General features: G+C 44.5%; 1 protein-coding gene across 2 annotated transcripts; it reads right to left on the bottom strand.

Annotated features, from left to right (window-relative positions):
* Nucleotides 1-5,537: 5,537 nt before the first annotated feature.
* ZNF16 (zinc finger protein 16) lies at nt 5,538-22,567 on the bottom strand. 2 transcript variants are annotated; one of them, XM_015087349.3, is made up of 3 exons: nt 22,413-22,567; nt 19,042-19,246; nt 5,538-10,305 (listed from the first exon to the last, which is right to left on the bottom strand). In XM_015087349.3, the coding sequence occupies exons 2-3, from the start codon at nt 19,235-19,237 to the stop codon at nt 8,459-8,461; spliced, it is 2,043 nt and encodes a 680-aa protein (XP_014942835.1). In that variant the 5' UTR covers nt 19,238-19,246; nt 22,413-22,567; the 3' UTR covers nt 5,538-8,458. The 2 variants fall into 2 exon arrangements, with proteins under 2 accessions (XP_014942835.1, XP_014942836.1); XM_015087350.3 differs by lacking the exon at nt 22,413-22,567 and adding an exon at nt 22,014-22,406.
* Between the last annotated feature and the right edge of the window lie 817 nt (nt 22,568-23,384).

Genomic DNA, 23,384 nt, shown 5'->3' with positions numbered 1-23,384 from the left:
CATTGGGGTGCATGTGTCCCTTCGAAGCAGCATACCTGTATCCCTTGGATAAATACCTAGTAGTGCAATTCCTGGGTCATAGGGTAGTTCTATTTTTAATTTTTTGAGGACCCTCCAGACTGTTTTCCAGAGTGGCTGCACCAGCTTGCATTGCCACCAACAATGCAAAAGAGATCCTCTTTCTCTGCATCCTCGCCAACATCTGTTGTTGCCTGAGTTGTTAATGTTAGACATTCTGACAGGTATTAGGTGGTATCTCATTGTGGTTTTGATTTGTATTTCCCTGATGATGAGTGATGTTGAGCATTTTTTTCATGTGTCAGTTGGCCATCTATCTGGATGTCTTCTTTGGAGAAGTATCTATTCATGTCTTTTGCCCATTTCTTTACTGGATTATTTGTTTTTTGGTGTTGAATTTGATAACTTCTTTCTAGATTTTGGATACTAACCCTTTATCTGATATGTCGTTTGCAAATACCTTCTCCCATTCTGTCAGTTGCCTTTTAGTTTTGCTGATTGTTTCCTTCACTGTGCAGAAGCTTTTTAGTTTGATGAGGTCCCAATTGTTCATTTTTGCTTTTGTTTCCCTTGCCTCTGGAGACGTGTTGAGTAAGAAGTTGCTGCGGCCCAGGTCAAAGAGGTTTTTGCCTCCTTTCTCCTCGAGGATTTTGGTGGCTTCCTGTCTTACATTTAGGCCTTTCATCTATTTTGAGTTTATTTTTGTGTCTGGTGTAAGAAAGTGGTCCAGGTTCGTTCTTCCGCATGTCGCTGTCCAGTTTTCCCAGCACCACTTGCTGAAGAGACTGTCTTTATTCCATTGGATATTCTTTCCTGCTTTGTCAAAGATTAGTTGGCCATACGTTTGTGGGTCCGTTGCTGGGTTCTCTATTCTGTTCCATTGATCTGAGTGTCTGTTTTTGTGCCAAATATAATTTTTTAAGTTTATTTATTTGAGACACAGTGCGAGTGGGGGAGAGGCAGAGAGAGAGAGGGAGAGAGAGAGAGAGAGAGAGAGAGAGAGAATCCCAAGCAGGCTCCATGCTGCCATCACAGAGCCCAACACAGGGCTTGAACTCATGAAACTGTGAGATCATGACCTGAGCAGACACCAAGACACCCCTTAACTAACTGAACCACCCAGGCATCCCAGGAGTGGTCTTCTTTTTCTTCTCCTCCTCCTCCTCCCCCTCCTCCCTTCCTCTTCCCCTCTCCCTCCCCTCCCCCTCCTCCTCCTCCTCCTCCTCCCTCTTCTTCTTCTTCTTCTTCTTCTTCTTCTTCTTCTTCTTCTTCTTCTTCTTCTCTTTTTTATGTCTGTGTTTTATATAATCTGATTGTGAGGCATCCACATTGCCAGTCTCTTCAAAGAGAGTTAATTTGTGAAATTATTTCAATAATAATAAAACAATGATTTATATTATTGTCAAACACTTTCAAAAGGTCTACTGCTCCTTTGCTCCTTCTGCATATTTTTTTCCTTTTAAAAAATTATTTATTTAAATTCAAGTTAGGGACATCTGGTGGCTCATTAGATTAAGGGTCCAACTTTGGCTCAGGTAATGATCTCACGGTTTGTGAGTTTTGAGCCCGGTGTTGGGCTCTGTGCTGACAGCTCAGAGCCTGGAGCCCGCTTCAGATTCTGTGTCTCCCTCTCTCTCTGCCTCCCCCCCCCCCCAACCAAATAAAAACATTAAATCCGAGTTAGGTAACATGTAGTGTAGTATTGGTTTCAGGAGTAGAACCCAGTGATTCATTGCTTATATATAACACCCAGTGCTCATCCTGACAAGTGTCCTCCTTAATGCCCATCACCCGTTTAGCCCATCATCCCATTCACTTCACCTCCAGCAACCCTCAGTTTGTTCTCTGTATTTAGTAGTCTCTTATGGTTTACCTCCCTCTGTTTTTATCTTATTTTCCTTTCTCTTCCCCTATATGCATCTGTTCTGTTTCTTAAATTCCACATATGAGAGAAATATATTTGTCTTCTCTGACTTATTTCGTTTGGCATAATACACTCCAGTTCCATCCACATTGTTGCAGATGGCAAGATTTTATTCTTTTTGATTGCCAAGTAATATTCCATTGTATATATATACTGTTTCTACTTTATCCATTAATCAGTTGATGGACATTTGGGCTCTGTCCGTAGTTTGGCTATTGTACATACCAGGAGTGGCCTTCTAATTGATGTTCTAACATGTGGAAATGCTCAGAGCCTATCCCATGGACACAGAAGACCCTGCACACAGAATAAACCACATGGGGTACCTAGGAGCCAGGATGCCCCCAGGCCTTCATCTTACTTCCAGGGAAGCCCAGTGGCCAGTGACGATTGTCTGGCCCATGCCTGCCAATCTCCCTAGGAGAATGGTCCAGGTAAGATTCTGCTCCTGTCACAACTGTCCTGGCATGGAGTGCATTGTCCTCAGCCATCAGGTCCCTGTTCTCCCCTCAGATTCAGGAGTTCCCACCAGATCCATGGAGGTTTTAGGATTGGCATGGATTCTGGCCCTTTTCTGCACATACCATGCTCCACAGTTTCCCTGCATCACCTTGTGTGGAGGGGTGCCTGTGGATGTTGGGGGAAACTCTAATCCCTCACTGATTTAACTCCAGAAGTTGCAGGAAACACTTCGTGGGGCACGAACTGTGGGGTTCTGTGAAGGGGATCTCCCAGGACTCTACCAAGCACATGAATCTCTTGGCACAGTTGGTACCAAGCCAGCTACCAACTATTAGGGCTGCTTGTTATTCTTTTTTAAAAAATTTTTAATGTTTATTTATTTTTGGGAGAGAAAGAGACAGAGTGCGAGTGGGGAAAGGACAGAGAGAGGGAGACGCAGAATCCGAAGCAGGCTCCAGACTCTGAGCTGTCAGCACAGAGCCTGATGCGGGGCTCAAACCCATGAACTGTGAGATCATGACCTGAGCTGAAGTCATATGCTCAACCAACTGAGGCACCCCATTAAAGGAATTGGGATTGTTGGATGAAGGTAGGAATAATATCTGGGAGTGGAAATAAAGAGCAAGAACACCCAATCTCTGGTTCCAGTGGTACATGGGGGAGGGAGAAGGCTTCAGGAGACCATGTGTCAGGGGGCAACCAGGTTTTAGTTTGAACAGGAAGCTGAAGGAAGCTTTCAGTGAAGTCACAACACAGAGTAATTTGTTTATGTCCGTAAACCGAAGAGTAGAAGGTGTGGGGGCCAAAGAGTTTCTATATATTTTTGAAGGTGTGGAAATATTTATTACTTACATAATGGAGGTCTTTTGGGAGAGTAGGAAAGGCTTCTCAGAATGGTCTGAAATGGCTTAAGAGAGCAAGTAAGGGATGTTAACTTTGGGTCTTTATTGTGGTCAGTAGGTATGGTGGGTGAGAGGACTGCCAAGCATAGGTGAGGGCTTGTGTGGTTTGAATCTCCTGCTGGTGTCAAAAGAGAGAGCACCAGCTTTCTTTCTCTTTTTTCTTTTTCTTTCTTTCTTTCTTTCTTTCTTTCTTTCTTTCTTTCTTTCTTTCTAAATTTGTTTTTAAATGTTTATTTTTGAGAGAGAGAGAGAGAGAGAGAGAGAGAGCGAGCCGGGGAGGGGCAGAGAGGGAGTCACAGAATCTGAAGCAGGCTCCAAGCTCTGAGCTGTCAGCATAGAGCCCTATGTGGGGCTTGAACTCACAAACCGTGAGATCATGACTTGAGCTGGAGTTAGAGGCTTAACTGACTGAGCCACCCAGACACCCCAAGCACCAGCTTTCTTATCAGCTTGTCCAAATGTGGGCATGGAGAAGTAGGAGGATGAGGTTCCAAAGCTATCAGCCAACACTAAAAAATGGAACCAGACCATTCATTATAATTCATCCCTGATGTTTGATGACTGAAACACTAATTGAATTAGTACTCGTTTAAATAAACTATATGGCACTCTCTGCAACCTGCAGCCTGAGGCTGGTGAGGGAGATGAAAATCCCACTAAATTGCTTTTTCAAGAGTCCAGCATTGTGTTTTCTGAGAAGTGACATGAGTGCCTCAGCTACTCCAGAGGGGATGAGGGTGTCCTGGTGAGACCTTTTACTTAGGCCTGAGCATAGATAGAGAGATATCTTGACCTTGATTGATATTTTGGGGCATCTATCTGTGGGGTAAGAGGTTCTGAGAGTTTTTTACCCTAAAGGGGGCAACTTTTAAGGCAATGGCACAAAAGTTTGTAAAAATGTGGAGATGGGGCTATTCATTAGCTAGGCCATCCAGTGCTAAGATAATTGCCAGAAATTCAGCCCAGCCACTTGTGCTGACGTTTGGATCTGGTTCTTTATTAGGGAAGTCCTGGTTAGGAAATAAGGAACAGTAGCTCCCCACTGCGCTCCATCACCTATGACGGTTGGCAGTGCTGCTTGTATAGTCTGTGGATTCCCTCTGCTGTTAACTTACTTCATCCCAGGTGGCTCTCCAGGTAGCCAAAGGGTCTGGGGAGGGCTGCCCTCCAACACCCTGGCATCTAGCAAGGGACAGAGGACAGAGGAGGCTGCCCCTTCTGCAGGTGGAATATACCAGGGGGCCCAGGTTTGGCTTTATACTGTACCAAGGTGGCCTCAGCAGTTGTATTGAGCTCATGGTGTACTACTTCCATAACTCAGAACACAATGGGCAGCTGGGTACAGAGATAAAGTCACAGACTCAGGGCCTGTGAAAGCCTCCATTTCTAGGAGGTTCCAGTATGTGGCCAGCAATTGCAGCTCTGGTAGCATGTAGTATAGGGCAAGGAAGGTAGTTTCTTGGATCAGAAGCCCTTGGACAACTTATGGCCATGATGGGTGGTCCGGAGACTCTGGGAGATGTGAAAGGAGGTTGTTGAATCCCCTATGATGGAAAAGTCTTGGTGGGAGGGACACTAATGGGAATGTGGTGTTGGAAGCTGGACAGATTCTAGAGGATTTTGTTGGAGGGGGCCCCAACCAAGGTGGGCTGATTTGCAAGTCGCAACATAAATGGGGTTAAGTAAAATCTGTAGATGAGGAACATGTTGCCTCCAGAACCCCCAAAAGATCTAAAAGAGTTGTGGGTGCTGATAGGGACACTGATTATTTCTGAAGCTTCAAGGATGGAGCAGTCCTTGGTTTACAAAACATTTTTGGCAACTTAACAGAAGTGGCAGGGCCTTGCACTACATTTGGGGGCAATGGCCCATTCCCTTTGGTGAGCTGCTTTGTATCTGTATGTCCTGAATAAGTGACACACAAATTAATGCCAATTAAATCACCTTGGAGGATGTCATCAATGTAATGTCACATCTGTGCTCCCAGAGGAAGGTGGATGCAGTCAAGACTGTATGTGACAGTGAGGCTGCTGAGGCACCCTATGGGCATCCTAGTAAAGATATATCATGTTCCTTCAGAGGTGAAGGCAAACTGTGGCTGAAAGGCTGTGGACGCCATTGTCTAGATGTCCTGTTCACAGTGCCAACTCCAACTTTTACCATCACCTGCACGGTGGATGGACCCCACCCAAAAGTTGGTTCAGATGTCAAGACTGACAATGCCACACATACCAAGAGGGCATGAGATGGTTTATTACTCACGTAACTGAGGTGAGCAGGGCAGGGTTCCTTGGGGAGGCGCAAAGTGGCTTAAGGAATGATGGAAGGGCACTGAACTGGGTGTTTGCTGTGCCTGGGATGAGGCTGCAGTACATACTGCACATTTCTTGTTGAGTGGGACTTGAATGGTTTGAAATCTGCTGGCACCAAGGGGATGGCACTCAGGCTTCTCTCTCAGCCCGTTTCCCAAGAAACATTTCCAAGGACATCATCAAAGTCAAAAGAAAGAAATTGTGGCTGACCATTTGTTTCCCAGACTTTCTCTTTGGAAATGTGACATTCCAAACTCAAAACTCTCAGGCTGCGGATAGCAGGCCCCTAAATGTGGTCAATTCTGCCCAGACACTGGGTATGGACAAGGGTCCAGTAGAGCTTGACACTCACTCCTCCTTCCTGTCTCCAGACTCCCACAGCCATGCCTCAGCCCCAGGGGTCTCCCAACAGTGTGGAGGCCAGGGGAAGGAGCAAAAGGAGTTGATGAGGGAGTGATACAGAGAACATGCTTGCCCCTAGAGCCTCTTCTCCACACAGCAATGGCCCTGTTAAAATGTAAGTCATCCAAATCCTCCAACATCTCCTTTCACCCAGAGTAAAAGCCGAAGTCCTTGTCATGGCCATGAGGGCTTTTGTGATATGGCCCGTTACTACCCATCCCATCTGCTTCTCCCTCTGCTCACTCAACTCCTAGCCATACTGAACTCCAATGATTCTTGAACACTCTAAACCTGTTCTGCTCAGGGCTTTTGTACTGTGTGAATGGAAAAACAAAAGTTGTTTTTCCCAGTTATTGCCTAGGCATTTTACTGTATGATAACCCTATTATCAGAGTCTGGGCATTTAGATAAGAACGTGAATTCAGTGCTCACCACCCTAACCACTTCCTAAGTAATAGGTGCCTGCTACCCTGTTCTCTTATTTCTTGCTTGCTCATGACCTGGGATGATGGACTGCCCTCCATCATTGTGCTCCCTTGCTTCTGGGATGTGTGTGTAGCAAATCTTGTGACTTTACTTCCTTTGTGTAAGTGTATTGAAACTGTGCCTTCAATCAAAAAGACTCTGGGTTTTCACTTTCCCAAAGCAGGAGCTTGGATAACGAGAGAGCTACCTGCCAACCCGTGTGGGTGGCTTGTGAGTCCCACCTCAGCCAGTCATAATCTGCACATTCCTAATACCCCAGATCTGGCTTCCCAACAAAACCAGCTATTCTTGCTGTCAACCCCACTCCCCCATTTTCACTGGTCATTTTCTCATTTGCTTCAAGTTGTCACTCAAAGGGCATTGTGGCAAGGCCTGCTCTGACAGCCCCCATTTAAAACAGAATCTGCCAAAACACCCACACCTTGTTTCCTGCTTTCCTTTCACGTCATGACAACCATGACCATTAGGCCATTTTTCTCTACCCACTGACCTCAAGGACAGACTTGTTTCTTGCTGTGTCCCTATGAATGGCATGTAGTAAGTATCTCACAAGTATTCACTGGGGGGGTGGGGGTGGGGTTGTAGAATCCAGGCTGGACAATGGGGAATGTGAAGCCAGAAAGGATTGCCTGACAGTGAGACAGAATGAGGGTTAACAGATGGAGGTCTCCATGGAGTGGAAAGATGAGCAAATGAGGATAACAGAGCAAGGCTGTCACCAAACTGCAAATGTGACAGTTTGTTATCTAGCGTATTGCCTTGGGAAAGCAGGGCTGAAGTGGAGGGGAGTGAGTGAGTAGTGATGGGCTACCCTGATGGCCTCTGAGAGAAGGGTAGGCAGCCCACTGTAGCCCAAGCCCATGGAACCAACCTGTGCACCCTTGATCCAACTTTCACATACTTCTCTCTTCAAACCTCTCCCTCATTTGCAACTGATGACTCTGCCTCTACATCCTCGAAAGCAGAGAAGCCAAGCCCTTATCTTCCTACCTCAACTGCAAACCTGACTACATCTGCCCATTAATGCCTTTCCTCCTGAACCATGAGGGAAGTACTTCTCTGTCCACCCATCCTAGGATACTCCTAAATTGAGACCTGGTAGCTGGCACCCAGGGGCCTCTCTCGTGGCAGATGTGTTGCTTCTGGGCCAACTCCCCCTGCTCATGGAGAAGGGCACAGCTCTGGGAAACTGAGGAGGCCGGTCCCCACCTACTGGGGGCACTCACAGGTCCTCCATAAATGTCTGGTGATGAATGGGCCTGGGAGAAAACAACCTGGGAACTTGTGGGGAGAACAGGAGGGGCATGGAGAGGGCAGGCCTCTGTGGGGCCAACAGCCAGGACCATAAGGCACAGAGCTGGGAAGTTGGGAAACACCTGCATGTGTACTTGTGCAGCAACCCTGAGTGGAACTGTAAGCAGAAAGCATGACCTCAGACTCAGGCACAAGGGCAAGGGGGGCAAAGGGGTCCTGCATCCAGTGACTGTATGGGAGGGTCAGTGGTGATGACTACACACCACTTCTGGGAAGGATGACTATAATTCAAACTGAAAAGCTCGACCTGATATATGTAAACAGAGTATCATTATAACTATAGAAAAGAACTCACTATGAATAATTACCAAATAAAAGAATTACTGTTGTTATTTTGAACCAAATGTCAGTTTACTTTTTTGGTTCTGTTTGATTATAGTAATAAACTATTCATGAATATGCACCTTCTATCATCCTTTTCCTCCTAATAAATGTGGCAGTCTGATAACAAAATGTATAAACAAAACAAACAAGAAACAAGAGGTCACAGGAGGCTGGAATGATGACAGGGGAAGGAGGATTGAGGTTTTTTGGACAGTGGGATATGGGTTTACAGGGCAGCAAGTGAGCCTGGCTTCAAGTCTGGGAAGTGGGTGAGGCTGGGACATGGCCAGAGGAGTCGGGAATGGAGCTCTGTTTCACTCCCTAGCATGGATCAGCTGGTGTTTGACCAACTTGGACCGCTGGCTGAAGGCTTTCCCACAAGCAGAGCAGTCGTAAGGCTTCACACCGGTGTGGATCCTCTGGTGCTGGATGAGGACCGAACGCTGACTGAAGGCTTTCCCACACTCACTGCACTTATATGGCCTTTCGCCAGTGTGGATTATCTGATGTTGAATAAGGTGTGAACTCTGGCTGAAGCCCTTACCACATTCGACACATGTGTATGGCTTCTCGCCAGTGTGAACTTTCTGGTGGTGAATAAGGTTTGAGCTTCGGTTGAAGGCTTTACCACACTGGTTACATTCATGAGGTTTCAATCCATTATGGATTCTCTGATGCTGAATGAGAGTTGAACTCTGGCTGAAGGTTTTTCCACATTCGGTACATTCATAGGGTTTCTCCCCAGTGTGAACGCGCTGGTGAAGGATAAGGTTGGAGCTCCGACCAAATGTTTTTCCACATTCCCGACACTCATAGGGTTTGTCACCCGTGTGCACACCCTGATGCTGAATGAGAGCCGAACTGTGGCTGAAGGCCTTCCCACAGATGCTACATTCATACGGCTTCTCTCCTGTGTGGATTATTTGGTGCTTTCTGAGCACTGAGCTGTAACTAAAGGCTTTTCCACACACATTACACACATGAGGTTTTTCTCCAGTGTGAATTCTTCGATGCTGAATGAGGCTTGAACTCTGACTGAAGGCCTTCCCACAGTCACTGCACTTATAGGGTTTCTCTCCAGTGTGAACCCTGTGATGCTTAATAAGGTTGGAAACCCGGCTGAATGGTTTGCCACACTCATTACACTCATAAGGTCTCTCTCCAGTGTGAACTCTCTGATGCTTCCTCAGGTGTGAGCTCTGGCTGAATGCTTTCCCACACTCATTACACTGGAAAGGCTTCTCACCTGTATGAATCCTATGGTGTTTAATGAGATTTGAGCTCCGCCTAAAGGCCTTCCCACATTCGTTGCACACATACGGCTTCTCTCCAGAATGAATTCTTTGATGCTGGATGAGGTTTGAGCTCCGCCTGAATGCCTTCCCACATTCACTGCATTCATAGGGTTTCTCACTCATGTGAGACTTCTGGTGCTTTTTAAGGCTTGAGTTCTGGCTGAAGGCTTTTCCACATTCATTGCATACATAAGGCTTCTCACCACTGTGGTTAATCTGATGCCTAATGAGGTTAGAATGCACACTGAAGGTTTTCCTGCACTCGCTGCACTGGTAGGGTTTTACACTCACATGAGACCTCTGATGACTTTTAAGAAATGAATTCTGACTGAAGGATTTTCCACATTCATTGCATATGAAGGACTTCTGTCCAGCATGGATTATCTGATGCTGGATAAGATCAGGGTTTCCTCTGAAGGTTTTCCCACAATCATTACATATGAGTGGGCTTTCGGCTACGTGAAGCCCTTCATGGCTAGTTAACTCCACACTGTGTTGGAAGCTGTGGCCACACATGTCATACATATGTGTTCTCTCTTCTGTAGGAATTCCCTGAGATGCCATTGGGTTTGGGCTCAGACTGAAGCTTCTCACAAAGTCATTACAGCCTAGCTCTTTCTCTAAGGTGCTGCTAAGGAGCACTGCCACTGGTGTGAAGCCCCGCTCCTGGTAGTGGGACTGCACCCGTTTCTCATTGTCAGGGGCTGCCCAATCTCCCTCCAGGACATCCTCACAGAGTTCTCCAAGCTCAGAAGCCTGGGAAAAATCACTGGTATAGTTTTCTGATACTTCTGCCTGTGATTCCAAATCCTCAGAAACTTCTCTCTTCTGAAGAAACTCCTTGTCCTCAGTCCTGGTGTCCCAATCTGAAATAGCAAACACAGTCATTTGGAAGGAAACAGGAAAATACAGATGACACATCTGGGAACGTGGGACCCATTAGGGGTGGTAGTCCTAGATCTCTCAAGGGGGCCACAGAGGGGGCTGGGATGGCTTTGAGGGGACCAGGCTGCAGGGCATTCAACCTACAAGACTGACCCTCACTCCCCTGACCCATATCTCAGGAAATCACCTGTAGTCCCCCTACTGGCTCAGGCCAAAATCCTGCCCCTCAACTGTCCCTTTCCTGTCTCATAGCAGGTCATCAGCAAGTCTTGTGAGCTCTACCCTGGAGCGCCTCAAATGCAGGCACTCACCATTCCCACCATTACATGCCTTATGCTATATTGTTAAACACTCTACCGTTTTTTCTTTCCCACAATGTTTCTTGGGCCAGTATTTGTTTTCTTAGCACCAACTAATGGCATTCAGGCTTTGCCTCAGACGTCACCAGTACAGAGAGGCAGGCTCTCTGCTGGCAGGTGCAGAGGGACCTGTTCCATTCAGAGAAGCAAGGGTGGTTCTGATTGCATAGTAGGCTAAGAACTGCAGTAGGGACTTGCCTAAAATATCAGATTCTGTCCCGTCAACAAAGAGGCCTTCAGAGACTGAGCCCTGTCCTGCCAAAGCAACGCTTACCCCTAAAAGCTGCAATTCTAACCGGCGTTAGCTGGACAATTCTGTGCCCTGGTACAATGTTTTAAGCTGCTGTGTCCATCTTTCTGAAGGCAGAAATGTGCACAACGTTCCTCATCACACTAGAAAGGCTCTGCCTGGGTGGCTCAGTCTGTTAAGCATTCGACTCTTGACTTCAGCCCAGGTAATGATCTCATGGTTCGGGCTTTGTGCTGACAGCTTGGAGCCTACTTCTCTAGTAGATATGAAGTGGTAATCTTGTTGTGGTTTTGATTTGTATTTCTTAAACGACTGAATACATTTAAGCATCTTTTCATATGTTTTTTGGCCATTTGCATGTTTTCTTTTGGGAAGTGTTTATTCAAGTTCTTTGCCCATTTTAAAATTGGGTTGTCTTGGGGCGCCTGGGTGGCGCAGTCGGTTAAGCGTCCGGCTTCAGCCAGGTCATGATCTCGCGGTCCGTGAGTTCGAGCCCCGCGTCAGGCTCTGGGCTGATGGCTCGGAGCCTGGAGCCTGTTTCCGATTCTGTGTCTCCCTCTCTCTCTGCCCCTCCCCCGTTCATGCTCTGTCTCTCTCTGTCCCAAAAATAAATAAAAACGTTGAAAAAAAAATTTTAAATTGGGTTGTCTTTTATTGTTGAGTTGTAAGAGTTCTTTTTTTTTTTTTTAAATACATTTTAGGACTTTATTATTTTCAAAATGTTTATTCATTTTGAGAGAGAGACAGAGAGAGACACACACAGAGAGAGAGAGAGAGAGAGAGAGAGAGAGAGAGAATGAATCCCAAGCAGGCTCCATGCCATCAGCACTGAGCCTAACATGTGGCTCAATCTCACAAACCATGAGATCATGACCTGAGCCAAAATCAAGACTCAGATGCTTAACTGACTGAGCCACCCAGGCACTCCGAGTTGTAGTTCTTTATATATTCTGGGTACTAGACCCTTATCAGAAATACTTGGCACAGAATTTTCACCCATTCTGTAGGATATCTTTTTACTTTCTTGATAATGTCCTGTTTTGTTTTGTTTTTAATTTTATTTTAGAGAGAGAGAATGCATGAGTGGGGGAGATGGGAAGAGGGAGAGAGAGAATCTTAAGCAGGCTCCATGTTGATCTCATGACTCTGGGATCATGGCCTGATCTGAAAGTAAGAGTCAGATGTTCAATTGATTAAGCCACCCAGGCCTCCCAATAATGTCCTCTGATACCCAAAAGTTCTAAGTTATGATACAGTCCAACTTACCCATCTTTTTCTCTTACTGCTCATGCTTTGGTGTCATATTTAAGAATCTATTGCCAAACCCAAGGTCGTAAAAATTTACCTGTTTTCTTGTAAGAGTTTTATGACCTTATTACTTATATTTAGGTTGGTGGGCCATTTTAAGTTAATTTTTGTATACAGTATGAAGTAGGGGTCCCAGTTTATTCTTTTGCATGTGGATATCCACTTGTCCCAGCATCTTTTGTTGAAGAGTTATCTTTTCTCCCTGAATGGTCTTGGCATCCATGTTGAAAATCAATTTGTCATAGATGTCTGGGTTTATTTCTAGGCTCTCAATTCTATTCCATTGACCAAAATGTTTTGATTACTGCAGCTTTGTAGTAATTTTAGAAACTAGTAAGTATGAGTTCTCTCACTTTGTTCTCCCTTTTCAAGCTTGTTTTGACTGTTTAGGGCCTTTTGTAATTCTATCTGAATTTGAGGACTATTCAACTACTGCAAAAAAAAGGCCATTGGAATTTTGCTAGGATTTGTACTGAATTTGTAGATTGCTCTGGATAGCATGGACATTTTAACACTGTTAAGTCCAATTCAAGGACTTGATGTCTTTCTAATTATTTAGGTATCTGTTAATTTTTGTCAAGGCTTTGTAATTCTCAATACACAAGTCTCTCACTTCCTTGGTTAAATTTATTTGTAGGTATTTTTTTTTTTTTCTTTTGATGCTTTAAATGATGCTAGCTGTGGGTACTTCACGAATGCCTTTTTACATGTTGAGGAGGTTCCCCTGTATTGAGTTTTCTGCTTTTTTTTTTTTTTAATCACAGAGTGTTTATTTTGTCAAATACTTTTTCTGCATCGAGATGATTACATTCTATTAGTCCTATTCATTCTATTAATGTGGTAAGTGACATTGGTTTTGTTATGTTAAACTACCTTTAAACATTTTTTTAAAGTTCATTTATTTTTGAGAGAAAGAGAGAGTGGGGGAGGAGCAGAGAGGGTGAGAATCCCAAGCTGGCTCTGTGCTGTCAGCATGGAGCCTAGCACAGGGCTCAATCCCACGAACCATGAGATCTTGACCTGAGCCAAAATCAAGAGTTGGACACTTAAATGACTGAGCCACCCAGGTGCCCCATGTTAAACTACCTTTGTATTCATTCCTGGGTTACATCTCACTTGGTCATGGGATGTATTCTTGAGTCACTCGGGTAATTTTTTTTTGTTTTTAGGAATTTTTTTCATTGAGGCTATATAATTTGTTGGTGTAGAACTGTTAACAGTCTTCTTTTATACTCCTGTTTTGTAAGATTAGTAATAATGTACATTTCTGAATTTTTAAATTTTTGTGTCAGAGGTTTGTCAATTTTAATCTTTTTAAAAAACCCAACTTTTGATTTTGTTGAATCTCTACTGTTTTCTACTATTTCATTCATCTGTGCTCCAATGTTTATTATTTCCTTCCTTCTGTTACCTTTGGGTTTAGTTTCCTCCTTTTTTTTTTTTTTTTTTTTGGTAGTTCCTTAAGATATCAAATTAGGTTACTGCTATAGATTTCCCCTTTGGCACTACCTTCCTTGCATACCGTAACTTTTTGTTTGTTTTGTCTGCAGACATTTTCCAATTTCCTTTGATTTCTTCTTTGACCCCCTGGTTAAGAGTATGTTGTTTTATTTCTACATATTTGTGAATTTTTCAATTTTCCTGCTGTTATTGACTGGAAATAATACTTTAGATGACTTCAACTGTTTTCAACTTATTAAAATTTATTTTTGGCCCTAACATATATGGTCTATGTTGGAGAATGTCCATATACACTTGAGAAGAGTATGTGCACTTTTGGGTGGTGTATACATATATGTCTGTTAGGTCTGATTGATTTATTGTGTTGTTCAAGTACCCTATTTCATTATTGATCTTCTGTCTAGATGTTCTATCCATTTTTGGAAATGAGGTACTAAAGTCTCCAACTATTAATGTAGAACCATCCATTTCTCCCTTCAAATGTATATTTGCTTCATATATTTGGGAGTTCTCTTTTTGCATGTAGAAGTTTATAACATATCTTCCTGATGAATTGATTTCTTTTATCCAAACATAAGTTCCTTCTTTTCTCTTACAGGTTCTAACTGAGTTTATTTTGTGTGGTATTATAGCATAGCTCTCTTTTGGTTACTATTTATTTGCATGTAATATCTTTTTTCACCTTTCACCTTAAACTTATTTGTGTCTTTGGATCTAAAGTAAGCCTCTTGTAGACATTATAGTTGGATCATGCTTTTTCATCCACTGTGTTAATATCAGCCTTTGGAGAGCTTAAACCATTTATAATTAAAATAATTACTGATAAGGAAGGATGTACTTCATTTTGCTATTTATTTTTGTTATCTCACCTTTTTTTGTCCCTTGTTTCCTCTATTATTGTCTTCTTTTGGGTTATTTTTTGTAGTGTACCATCTTAATTTTCTTCTTTCTTCCTTTTATGTATATTTTAAAGATATTTTCTTAGTGGTACAATGGGGATTGTACAATGGGGACAATTAACATCCTAATATCCTGAAGCAATGTAGCATGGTCCCCCCTTCCCAGCTGTTTTAGTTTTTATTCCTCCAGCTTTACTGAAACATAACTGACATACATCATAAGTTTAATCACAATGTGATTATTTGTACACTGATATATGTACACTGTAAAATGATTACCATCATAAGGTTAGTTAACACATCCGTCACTTTACACAGTTATCTTTTTTTTTTTTTTTTTTTTAAGTGATCTCTATACCCAATGTGGGGCTTGAACTCATGACCCTGAATTGAAGAGTCAGATGCTCTACTGACTGAGCCAGCCAGGCAACCCCTTTTATTGTGGTAAGAACTTTTAAGGTCTACTCTCTTAGCAATTTTCAAATATAGAATATAGTTAATTATAGTCACCATGCTGTACATAATATCCCCAGAATATAACCATCAAGTATGAACTGATATCAACTTAGCCACAACAGCATACAAAAACTCTGCTCTTATACACCTCTGTTCCCTACTTTCATGTTGTCAGAAATGTATCTTTATACGTTGTGTTTAATAACACAGATTTATAATTATTTTTACAAATTTGTCTTTTAAATCATTTAGGAAATAAAAGTAGAGTTATAAACCAAAAATACAATAATAGTAGTTTTTATAATTACCTATATAGTTACCTTTACCAGAGATTTTTATTTATTTATATAGCTTTTAGTCCCTACCCAGTGTCCTTTCATCTTAACCTGTAGGACCTTTAGCATGTCTTATAGGGCAGGTCCACTGGTAATAAACACCCTTAGCTTTTATCTGGAAATATCTGAGAATATCATTTTTTAAAGGGTAAATTTGCCAGATAAGGAATTCTTGGTTGACAGTTTTTTTCTGTCTCTCAGCGCTTTAAATAGGTCATCCCACTGCCTTCCAACCTCCACGGGCTCTGATAAGAAACTGGCTACTACTCTTATTCAGGATATCTTATAAAGGACGGGTCACTTTTTTTGTTGTTTTCAAGATTCTGTCTTTTGACAATATGATTATGAGTCTTTGTGTGAATCTCTTCAAATTTATCCTAGTTGGGAGTTTGTTGAACTTTTTGAATGTATATAGTCATATCTTTCATCAAATTTGAGACATTTGGCCATTAATTCTTCATATATTCTTTCTGCCCCTTTCTCTCTTTTTTCCATAATATGTATGTTGGTTTGACTGATGGTATTCCATAGGTCTATTAGGCCATGGTCACTTTTTTTCAACCTTTAGTCTTCCTGCTCCTCAGACTGAATAATTTCAACGGTTCCACCATCAAGTTTGCTGATTCTTCAGGTTTGTCTGCTCAAATCTGCTGTTGAAACCCTCTAGTGAATCCATTTGTTATTGTACCTTTCAACTCTAGAATTTCTGTTGTTTCTTTTTAGAATTATGTAACTATATATTTTATAATTATATAAATCTAAAACCTCTAGGTATTTTATTTGCACATTGTTTTTCTGGTTTCTCTTAGTTACATGAGCACATTAAAGATAGTTGGTTTACAGTCTGTCAAGTATCTGTGCTTTTTTAGGGACACTTTCTGCCACTTAATTTTTTTTCCTTTGAAGGGCAAGCCTTATTTTCCTTTTTCTTTGTATTCTTTGTAATTTTTTGTTAAAAGCTGGACATTTGAATATTTATTGTGATAACTCTGTAAATCAGTCTCTCCCTCCTCCAGGGTTTGCTGTTCCTGATTGTTGAGGTTACAATCATCTGTTCATCTAGTGACTTTTCAAACAAGTTTTGCAAACTAAAACAAGTCTGTCATGTGAGGTCACTGAGGCCTCTGTTTCTTTAGCTTGTGTTCAGCTAGTCTTTTGACAGAGATTTCCTTGAATGCTAACAGTAAAAGAAAAGTAATACCACTCTCCCATTTTTTATGCTGGGGTACTATTTGAATACTATATATAACTATCTTAGCTTTCTGCTTTTACTGAACTTAGAGATGATCCAGAGGTGAAGTTATGATCTTCAGAGGTCTTTTCAGAGCACATTTCCTGTCCTGGGCATGTATGTGGCTTTCTACATTCCCTGATATACTGGGGTGCTTTTGAAAGTCCTCATTTCCCCAGCTTTTCCTCCTAGGCTTTAGGTGGTTGACTGTACTGTTAAGCGATATCCTAGGTGGTTGGGGAAGGTAGTTCCCCTTAGAATGTTTTTGAATCCACTACTTTTCTGCCCTGAGTAAGTTCTGAGTTAGGCAAAACAGAGACAAGCACTTTGCATCAATACTTTATACTACCCCACATAGCTTAGGACAAACAAAATAATTTCTAAATAGGTCTTTTTTGCTCCCTTTGGAATCAGGGACCATGATCACACACTGGGAACATAAGCTGCTCACTTTAAGACTGTTACTGAGCCAGGGGATTTATGGGGACATGAGAAAGTAAAAACACCACAGAGCTTTCCTATCATTTTTAAGTTGCCTTTTTCTTGATTTGGCATTCACTTGGTTGCTGTAAACCTATTTTCTAGATTCCTGAAGAAGTTGGTCCTGGCAGTTTCTGCTTGTTTTTGTGGAGGACTGGGTATTTGGAACCACCTACTCCACCATTTAGTTCCACAAGTAGCTTTTTATTTTTTTAAATGTTTGTTTATTTAGAGAGAGTGAGCAGGGGAGGGGCAGAGAAAGAGGAAGAGAGAATCCCAAGCAGGACTCCATGCTGTCAGCACAGAGCCCAACATGTGGCTCAATCCCATGAACCATGAGATCATGACCTAAGCCAAAATCAAGGGTCAGATGCTTAACCGACTGAGCCTCCGAGGCTCCCCTCCCCCCACAGTGGCTTTTAAAACATGCGCCTAGGTGGCTCAGTCAGTTATGCGACTGACTTGGTCTCAGGTCATGATCTTGTGGTTTGTGAGCTGGAGTTCCATATTGGGCTCTGTGCTGACAGCTCAGAGCCTGGAGTCTGCTTCAGATTCTTTCCTTGATCCTTCTCTCTCTTTCCCTACCCTGCTCATACTCTCTTTCTCAAAAAAAAATAAAAACACTAAAAAAAATTTAAAACATAAGTTACCATCAATCTGTTCTTTTTTAATGGAGCAGGGCTTGGCCTCTCTCACCATTCTCTGCCGAGCATACCCTTAACCACTCGGTTCACATTCTGCCTCTGTGTGGGACAGTCAGCAGACCTGTCTCTCGGGGCTACTTCTACTTCCTGGGACCTCATCATGTCTCTCATCCCCTAACACTCTCCTGCTCCAAAACACCCAGGACTGTCTTGTACCACCTCTGCTTGTTGGGGAAGGTCACTGAGAGGATGCGACCACTGGTTGACTTACGAGCTGGACCCAGGCAATTGGAGGCCCCTCATCTTCTCACTTGTCCTTGGATGTACATACTGCTTGCCTTCCCTGCTCCCAGAAGCTGCCCCAAGGACAGAGCCTTGAGACAGTGATATGGTGCTGAGACCATCTGGACAGTACATAGGACTAAACCCAGTTAAGGCCACTATATCAACTTTTAAGATTTGGCAGCCAGGTGGTGGGATTTACTTGTATTGCAGCCACTCATGACAAGTTTCTTAAGTAAGTTCTCTTGCTTATTAAACTGCCACCTACCAATCGGGGTGGCCTGCCTTGTTATTCAGCTTCTCCTTCCCCTCCATGTATAGGGGCCAGTTTAAGTTATACCCAGGAAGTTAGTTGTCAAGGTTTGTCAACCAACACTGCCATTATCCCAACCTTCCCTGGTCATACAGAGTCTGTACATTGCCCGGATGTCCTGAGAATAACCATAGGTCCCTGTATTTAAGAGTGCCTTTTGTAAAATAGCCAACATCAGATCCCGGTAAGGAAAGTGAACACTACTATCCACCCTAATCACTGCTGAGAGGTCCATGAAAAAGGCAAGCTAGTTGAGGGCTCTTTGGAAAAGGACTCTAGCAGTGTTCTGAAGTGGATGAGAGTGGCTGAGCAGTGTGAACACAGCCAGAAGGGAGCAGGACGAAAGCCTGAATTAGGGCAGTACCTGAATCAGGTAAGGCAGTAACTGAACCAGGCAGTACCTACCTGCCTGAATGCAGGCAACCATCATTAGCCTGGAAGTTGGGCTGGGCAGGCCTCAGCTGGTGACCATCATACCACACCCCTCTAGGTCAGGTGGGGGAAACATGTGTCCTGCTCTGGCACCAAGACAGCCTGGGGCCAGGCCAAATTCCGTTCTGATCTCTAGCCTTGGCCCTCAAGTCCATGAGGCACCCCATCCCTAATGATGACATGGTTGCCTTCTAGGGGTAAGCACAGGGTGACATGGATAAAGTCCCTCTAGAATGAGGGCACCAGTGGGGGACTTGCTCCCAGTACCTGGCCGCTGATGGTGAGAAGGAGTGGTTCCTGGCTCAGTGTAGTCACAGCAGTGGGGATCACGGAGTGTTGATCCAGGGTGGGTCACAGCAGGAGCATCACTCACACACGCCTGGGCTGCAGGGATCCAAGGGGATGGTCTAGGAACTGAGGGCTCCATTTCTGCCTCTTCAGAGCGAGCTCTGAGGCTGGGCATGGCTGGGACCTGGAGACCAACAAGGATGTAGGTGAATGTGCAGGGGGCCTAGCTCCAGGGATCCATCCTCCCACCAGGTAGGGGTGTCTTTTTCTACTCCTACAGACTGAGACCAGAGGAGGGCCTGCTGCTAGGTCTCAGGAAGGGGTAAGATGCTGACCCCAGGGCAAGGTGAGCACAGTGTCCCCCTAGAAGGGATCCTGCCATGATAGAATAGTCCCACAAAACCTGCGCCCACCATGGGCCCACCCCTAATTCCTGACACAATGTCCTGAAGGTGGACCATCTGATCCATTCATGGCGGACCACCATGGTATCTGAGTTGTGTCCTCCTGGCAGCATCCACAGTGGATATCCCTGTCTTCCCACTCTACCAGTGGCTCCCTCCCAGGCTTCTCCTTATCTCCCTCTTCATGTTCTTACCCCAGGGTTCACTTTTGAACCTATACCAATTTCTTTGATTAAGGAAGGCATCAAGACCCTTATGTGAAGATTCCCAAGCTTGGGCTCATCTCCAGCTCTAAATGCTCCTTCTGAGAAGATAAAATATTCTCAACGACACATGATGGGTCCGAGTTAGTGATTTCCCCCACCGCTCCCACTGCCCTGTCTCTTCAAATGCACCATGCTCTGCTCAGTGGCCCACACGTTTGTGGCAATACCCCTTGGCCCCTTATTCACACTGAACCATTGATAGATTATAATGACCCCTCTGTCCTTCAGAGACTGAGAAGACAAATCAGGAAATGCTGGCAGAAGCCCACTGTGGACACTACTTGCCTACTGGGTAGTGGGAAGTATCAGCCCTCCCAGTCGTGTTGTTTTGTTTTATAAGGCAAATGCCTGAATTAAGCTTTGATTGCTGAGGCATCCACTGCAAAGAGGCATCGATTTCAAAGATGGTTATTGGAGAATAAATGCATTGCCAGCCACTGGACTAGATAAAAAGCCTGGCTGCCTCCCCTGACTGAGCCTCCTTTTAGCAATCTTGGTTGATTCTGATAACTGGTCATTTGGGTCACTCGTCATTTTTCTCTTCCTGAACTTTAAATTCCCACTCTTATGTTTTAAATTCACCAATAAAGAGTAGCCTACAAAACCCTAGGTGTCCACCCTCAACTCCAATAAAAGCAGAAGCCTAGGCCCATGCACCTCTCTCTCTCATTACTTGCAACCTCACTGTGTGGCTCCAGGTGTGCTAATCTATAGGCCCTTGTTTTGAAAGTTTCCTGATGGTTTTTGTTGCAGGTAAGAACCCCAAGGGTTGATCCAACCAAATCATTGGTTTTTGACAGGCTGAGACCGCAGGAAACAGAGGAAGCAAGGAAGGAGCAGCACCCTGGGGCAGGGAGGCATTTAATCCAGCCCAGGGAAAAGGGCTTAGGCAATGCCTGGTTAGAGAGGTAGGAGAAGATGGGGCAAAGATGTGGACAGAGCTCAGAGGCAGGGTCATTGGGATAGAGACTATCAGGGCCCTTGGCTGCCTGAGTGGTGAGGCACCGGCCACATTTCTGTATTAAGACAGACAGAACTAACCTGACACTGGTGCTCAGGGGAATGGCACAGACAAGATTCAAAGCAGGGACAGCACTGACTTAAGGTGTCTGTCTATGCAGCATCAGAACAGAGCAGATGCTGCTTCCATGGGGGGAACCTTCACTCTCCCTCTTCCAAGGGGAGACTCAGTCATTTGCAATATTCATTCAGTTCACTTTATTTTAAAGTTCATTTATTTTGAGAAAGAGAGTTTGCATGCAGGAGGGGCAGAGAGAGAGGGGGAGGGAGAGAGAGAATCCCAAGCAGGCTCCACTGTTAGCATGGAGCCTGATGTGGGGTTTGAACTCATGAACCCTGAGATCATGACCTGAGCTGAAATCAAGAGTTAGACGCTTAACTGACTGAGCCACCCAGGTGCCCCAGTTCATTTTATTTTAAAATTCTTGAAGGCGCACCTAGGTAGCACAGTTGGTTAAGCACCCTACTTTTGATCTAGGCTCAGGTCGTGATCTCACAGTTCCTGAGTTTGAACCCCGCAATGGCGCCTCCTCTGATCGTGCAGAGCCTGTTTGGGATTCTGTCTCTCCTTCTCTCTACCCTCCCCTGCTTATGCATGTGTTCGCTCTCTCTTGCTTTCAAAATAAATAAATAAACTTAAAAAAATAAAATAAAATTCTTGAAATTATCACTGTCACTGAATGGAGGCACAATCATATGGCTCAAATATGAACAGGCAAAAAAGAACTTCCTGGCCAGCCACTGAGTTCCCCTTCCCAGTTGTTAATGTATCCTTCCAGAATAGTCTATGCTCATTTTACACCTTGTTTTTCTCACCTCAGTATATGTGGGAACTTGCCCAGGAGGCTATAAACCCAATCTATGGGGTCAATCTATGGTAAACAGAATGTCCCTCAACACCCATGTCCACATCCCACTCCACGGAACCTGTGGATATGATACACTACACAGCAAAAGAGACTTTGCAGAGAGAATTAGCTTGGTGGACCCAATCTAATTACATAAGCCATTGCTGGCTCTGAGATGCAAGGTCTCTGTGCAAAGATTGGGACCTCAAGAGCTAAGGACAGTCAGCAAGGAAACTGACACTTCAGTGCAATAACCCCAAAGGATTCGATTCTGCCAACAAGCCTGGAAGCAGATTCTCTCAGCTAAGAGCCCAACAGGGTGCTGAGCAGAGACAACTGGGAAAGACAAGCAGACAGCAGCCCACTGCAGGCATCCACAGGATGGACATGGCTCATCCCTCAGCCCCACTCACGTGCAGGAGAATAAATTCCTCTCTCCTCAGAGCTTCTTCGCCACCTGAAGAGTGAATCCATCACCCGAGGCCTCCAGGCGACAAGCGACAACCTCACTTCTCATGCAGCTCAGTACAGTTCTGACGTTCGCACCCAAGTCCAGAGGCCTCTCCTGAACCCCAACCCCCATGCGCCAGACACCGCACACCTGCCCCGTCGCCTAAGGCAGCTTCGCCACGCAGCTTTGAGGCTGGCTCCCGGGCGGGTCAGGATCGGCCGTCCTGGGCACCCTCTTGAGGGCGCCCCTCAGGCCCGCTCCGGGGAGGGGCCTCCGAGGCCCCAACCCCGCCCAGGCCGAGCCGCCCGCCTGCCCCTCTTCCCACGACGCCCCGCCTAGACCACCCGTGGCCGGCACCCACCGCTGGGGTATCGGAGTCACGCGGGAGCGCGGTCCAAAACGTGGGGGTTTCGCCGGCTCGAACTCCCCACTCCGGGTAATCTCTCCGGGCACCGCCGCAGATGTCCTGCGGCTGGGCCCCGAGACGGACCCCGGAAGTCCCTCTCCCGACTTCCGGGCCAACGTCGTCGCTCTAGGCGGCCGGAGGCCAGAGCGACTTTGTGGTCCCGCCCCTGGTCCGGCGCGGAGGTGGAGCTCCCTAGCTTTCCTGCTTCAGAGTCGACCGAGCCACCAGTGCGGTGGCGACTAAACGTGAAAATACGACGGTTAGAAATGCAGAAGAATGAGCCGTGCCGCTGTAGCGAGACTTGGATGCCCAATTCCTGGAATCAAACAGACTGCAGCTTGATGAAAACATGAGGGCGCACGTGGTAGAACTGAATCCCTAAATCAGTAAATGATGGGGCAGATGGATGGAAAAACTGAAATTCCTTACATAGATAATACACATTTAGTGGGAGTGTCCATGGAACATTTACAGAAGTTGATTATACACTTAGACATTAAGAATACGAGTTTTAAGGTATGTATTTGACAGGCAGTTATCAAAGTTAGAAATATATAAAGTTGACTTAAAAAACGTAAGTATCGGAATTTACAAACAGCCTACATAACCTTTTAATAAAAAATGATACTAGCTAGAAAAGTACAGATAATGCATAAAGCAACGAAAAGCGAAACACTTAATTCTCAAACCTATGGGACCCAGTATAACGTGTAAAAGATATAAAATTCACTGAATATTTTTCGGAGAAAAATATATAATGTATTGATAAAATAAAGGAAATTAAAAAAAAAGGAAATTGTCAAGTTTTAATGTTTGTAGGCCCTGCATGGACTCTCATGGAAGCTATATTTTAACATCATAGTCATCAAAACTTTAAAGCATGAGCTCAGTTTCTACCCTGAACACATCGTAGTCTGCTTCATTTAT

Source organism: Acinonyx jubatus, chromosome F2 (genome assembly GCF_027475565.1).
Source record: "Acinonyx jubatus isolate Ajub_Pintada_27869175 chromosome F2, VMU_Ajub_asm_v1.0, whole genome shotgun sequence".
In the NCBI taxonomy this organism is placed as follows: domain Eukaryota; kingdom Metazoa; phylum Chordata; class Mammalia; order Carnivora; family Felidae; genus Acinonyx; species Acinonyx jubatus.
This window is presented reverse-complemented; position numbering and strand designations above follow the sequence as displayed.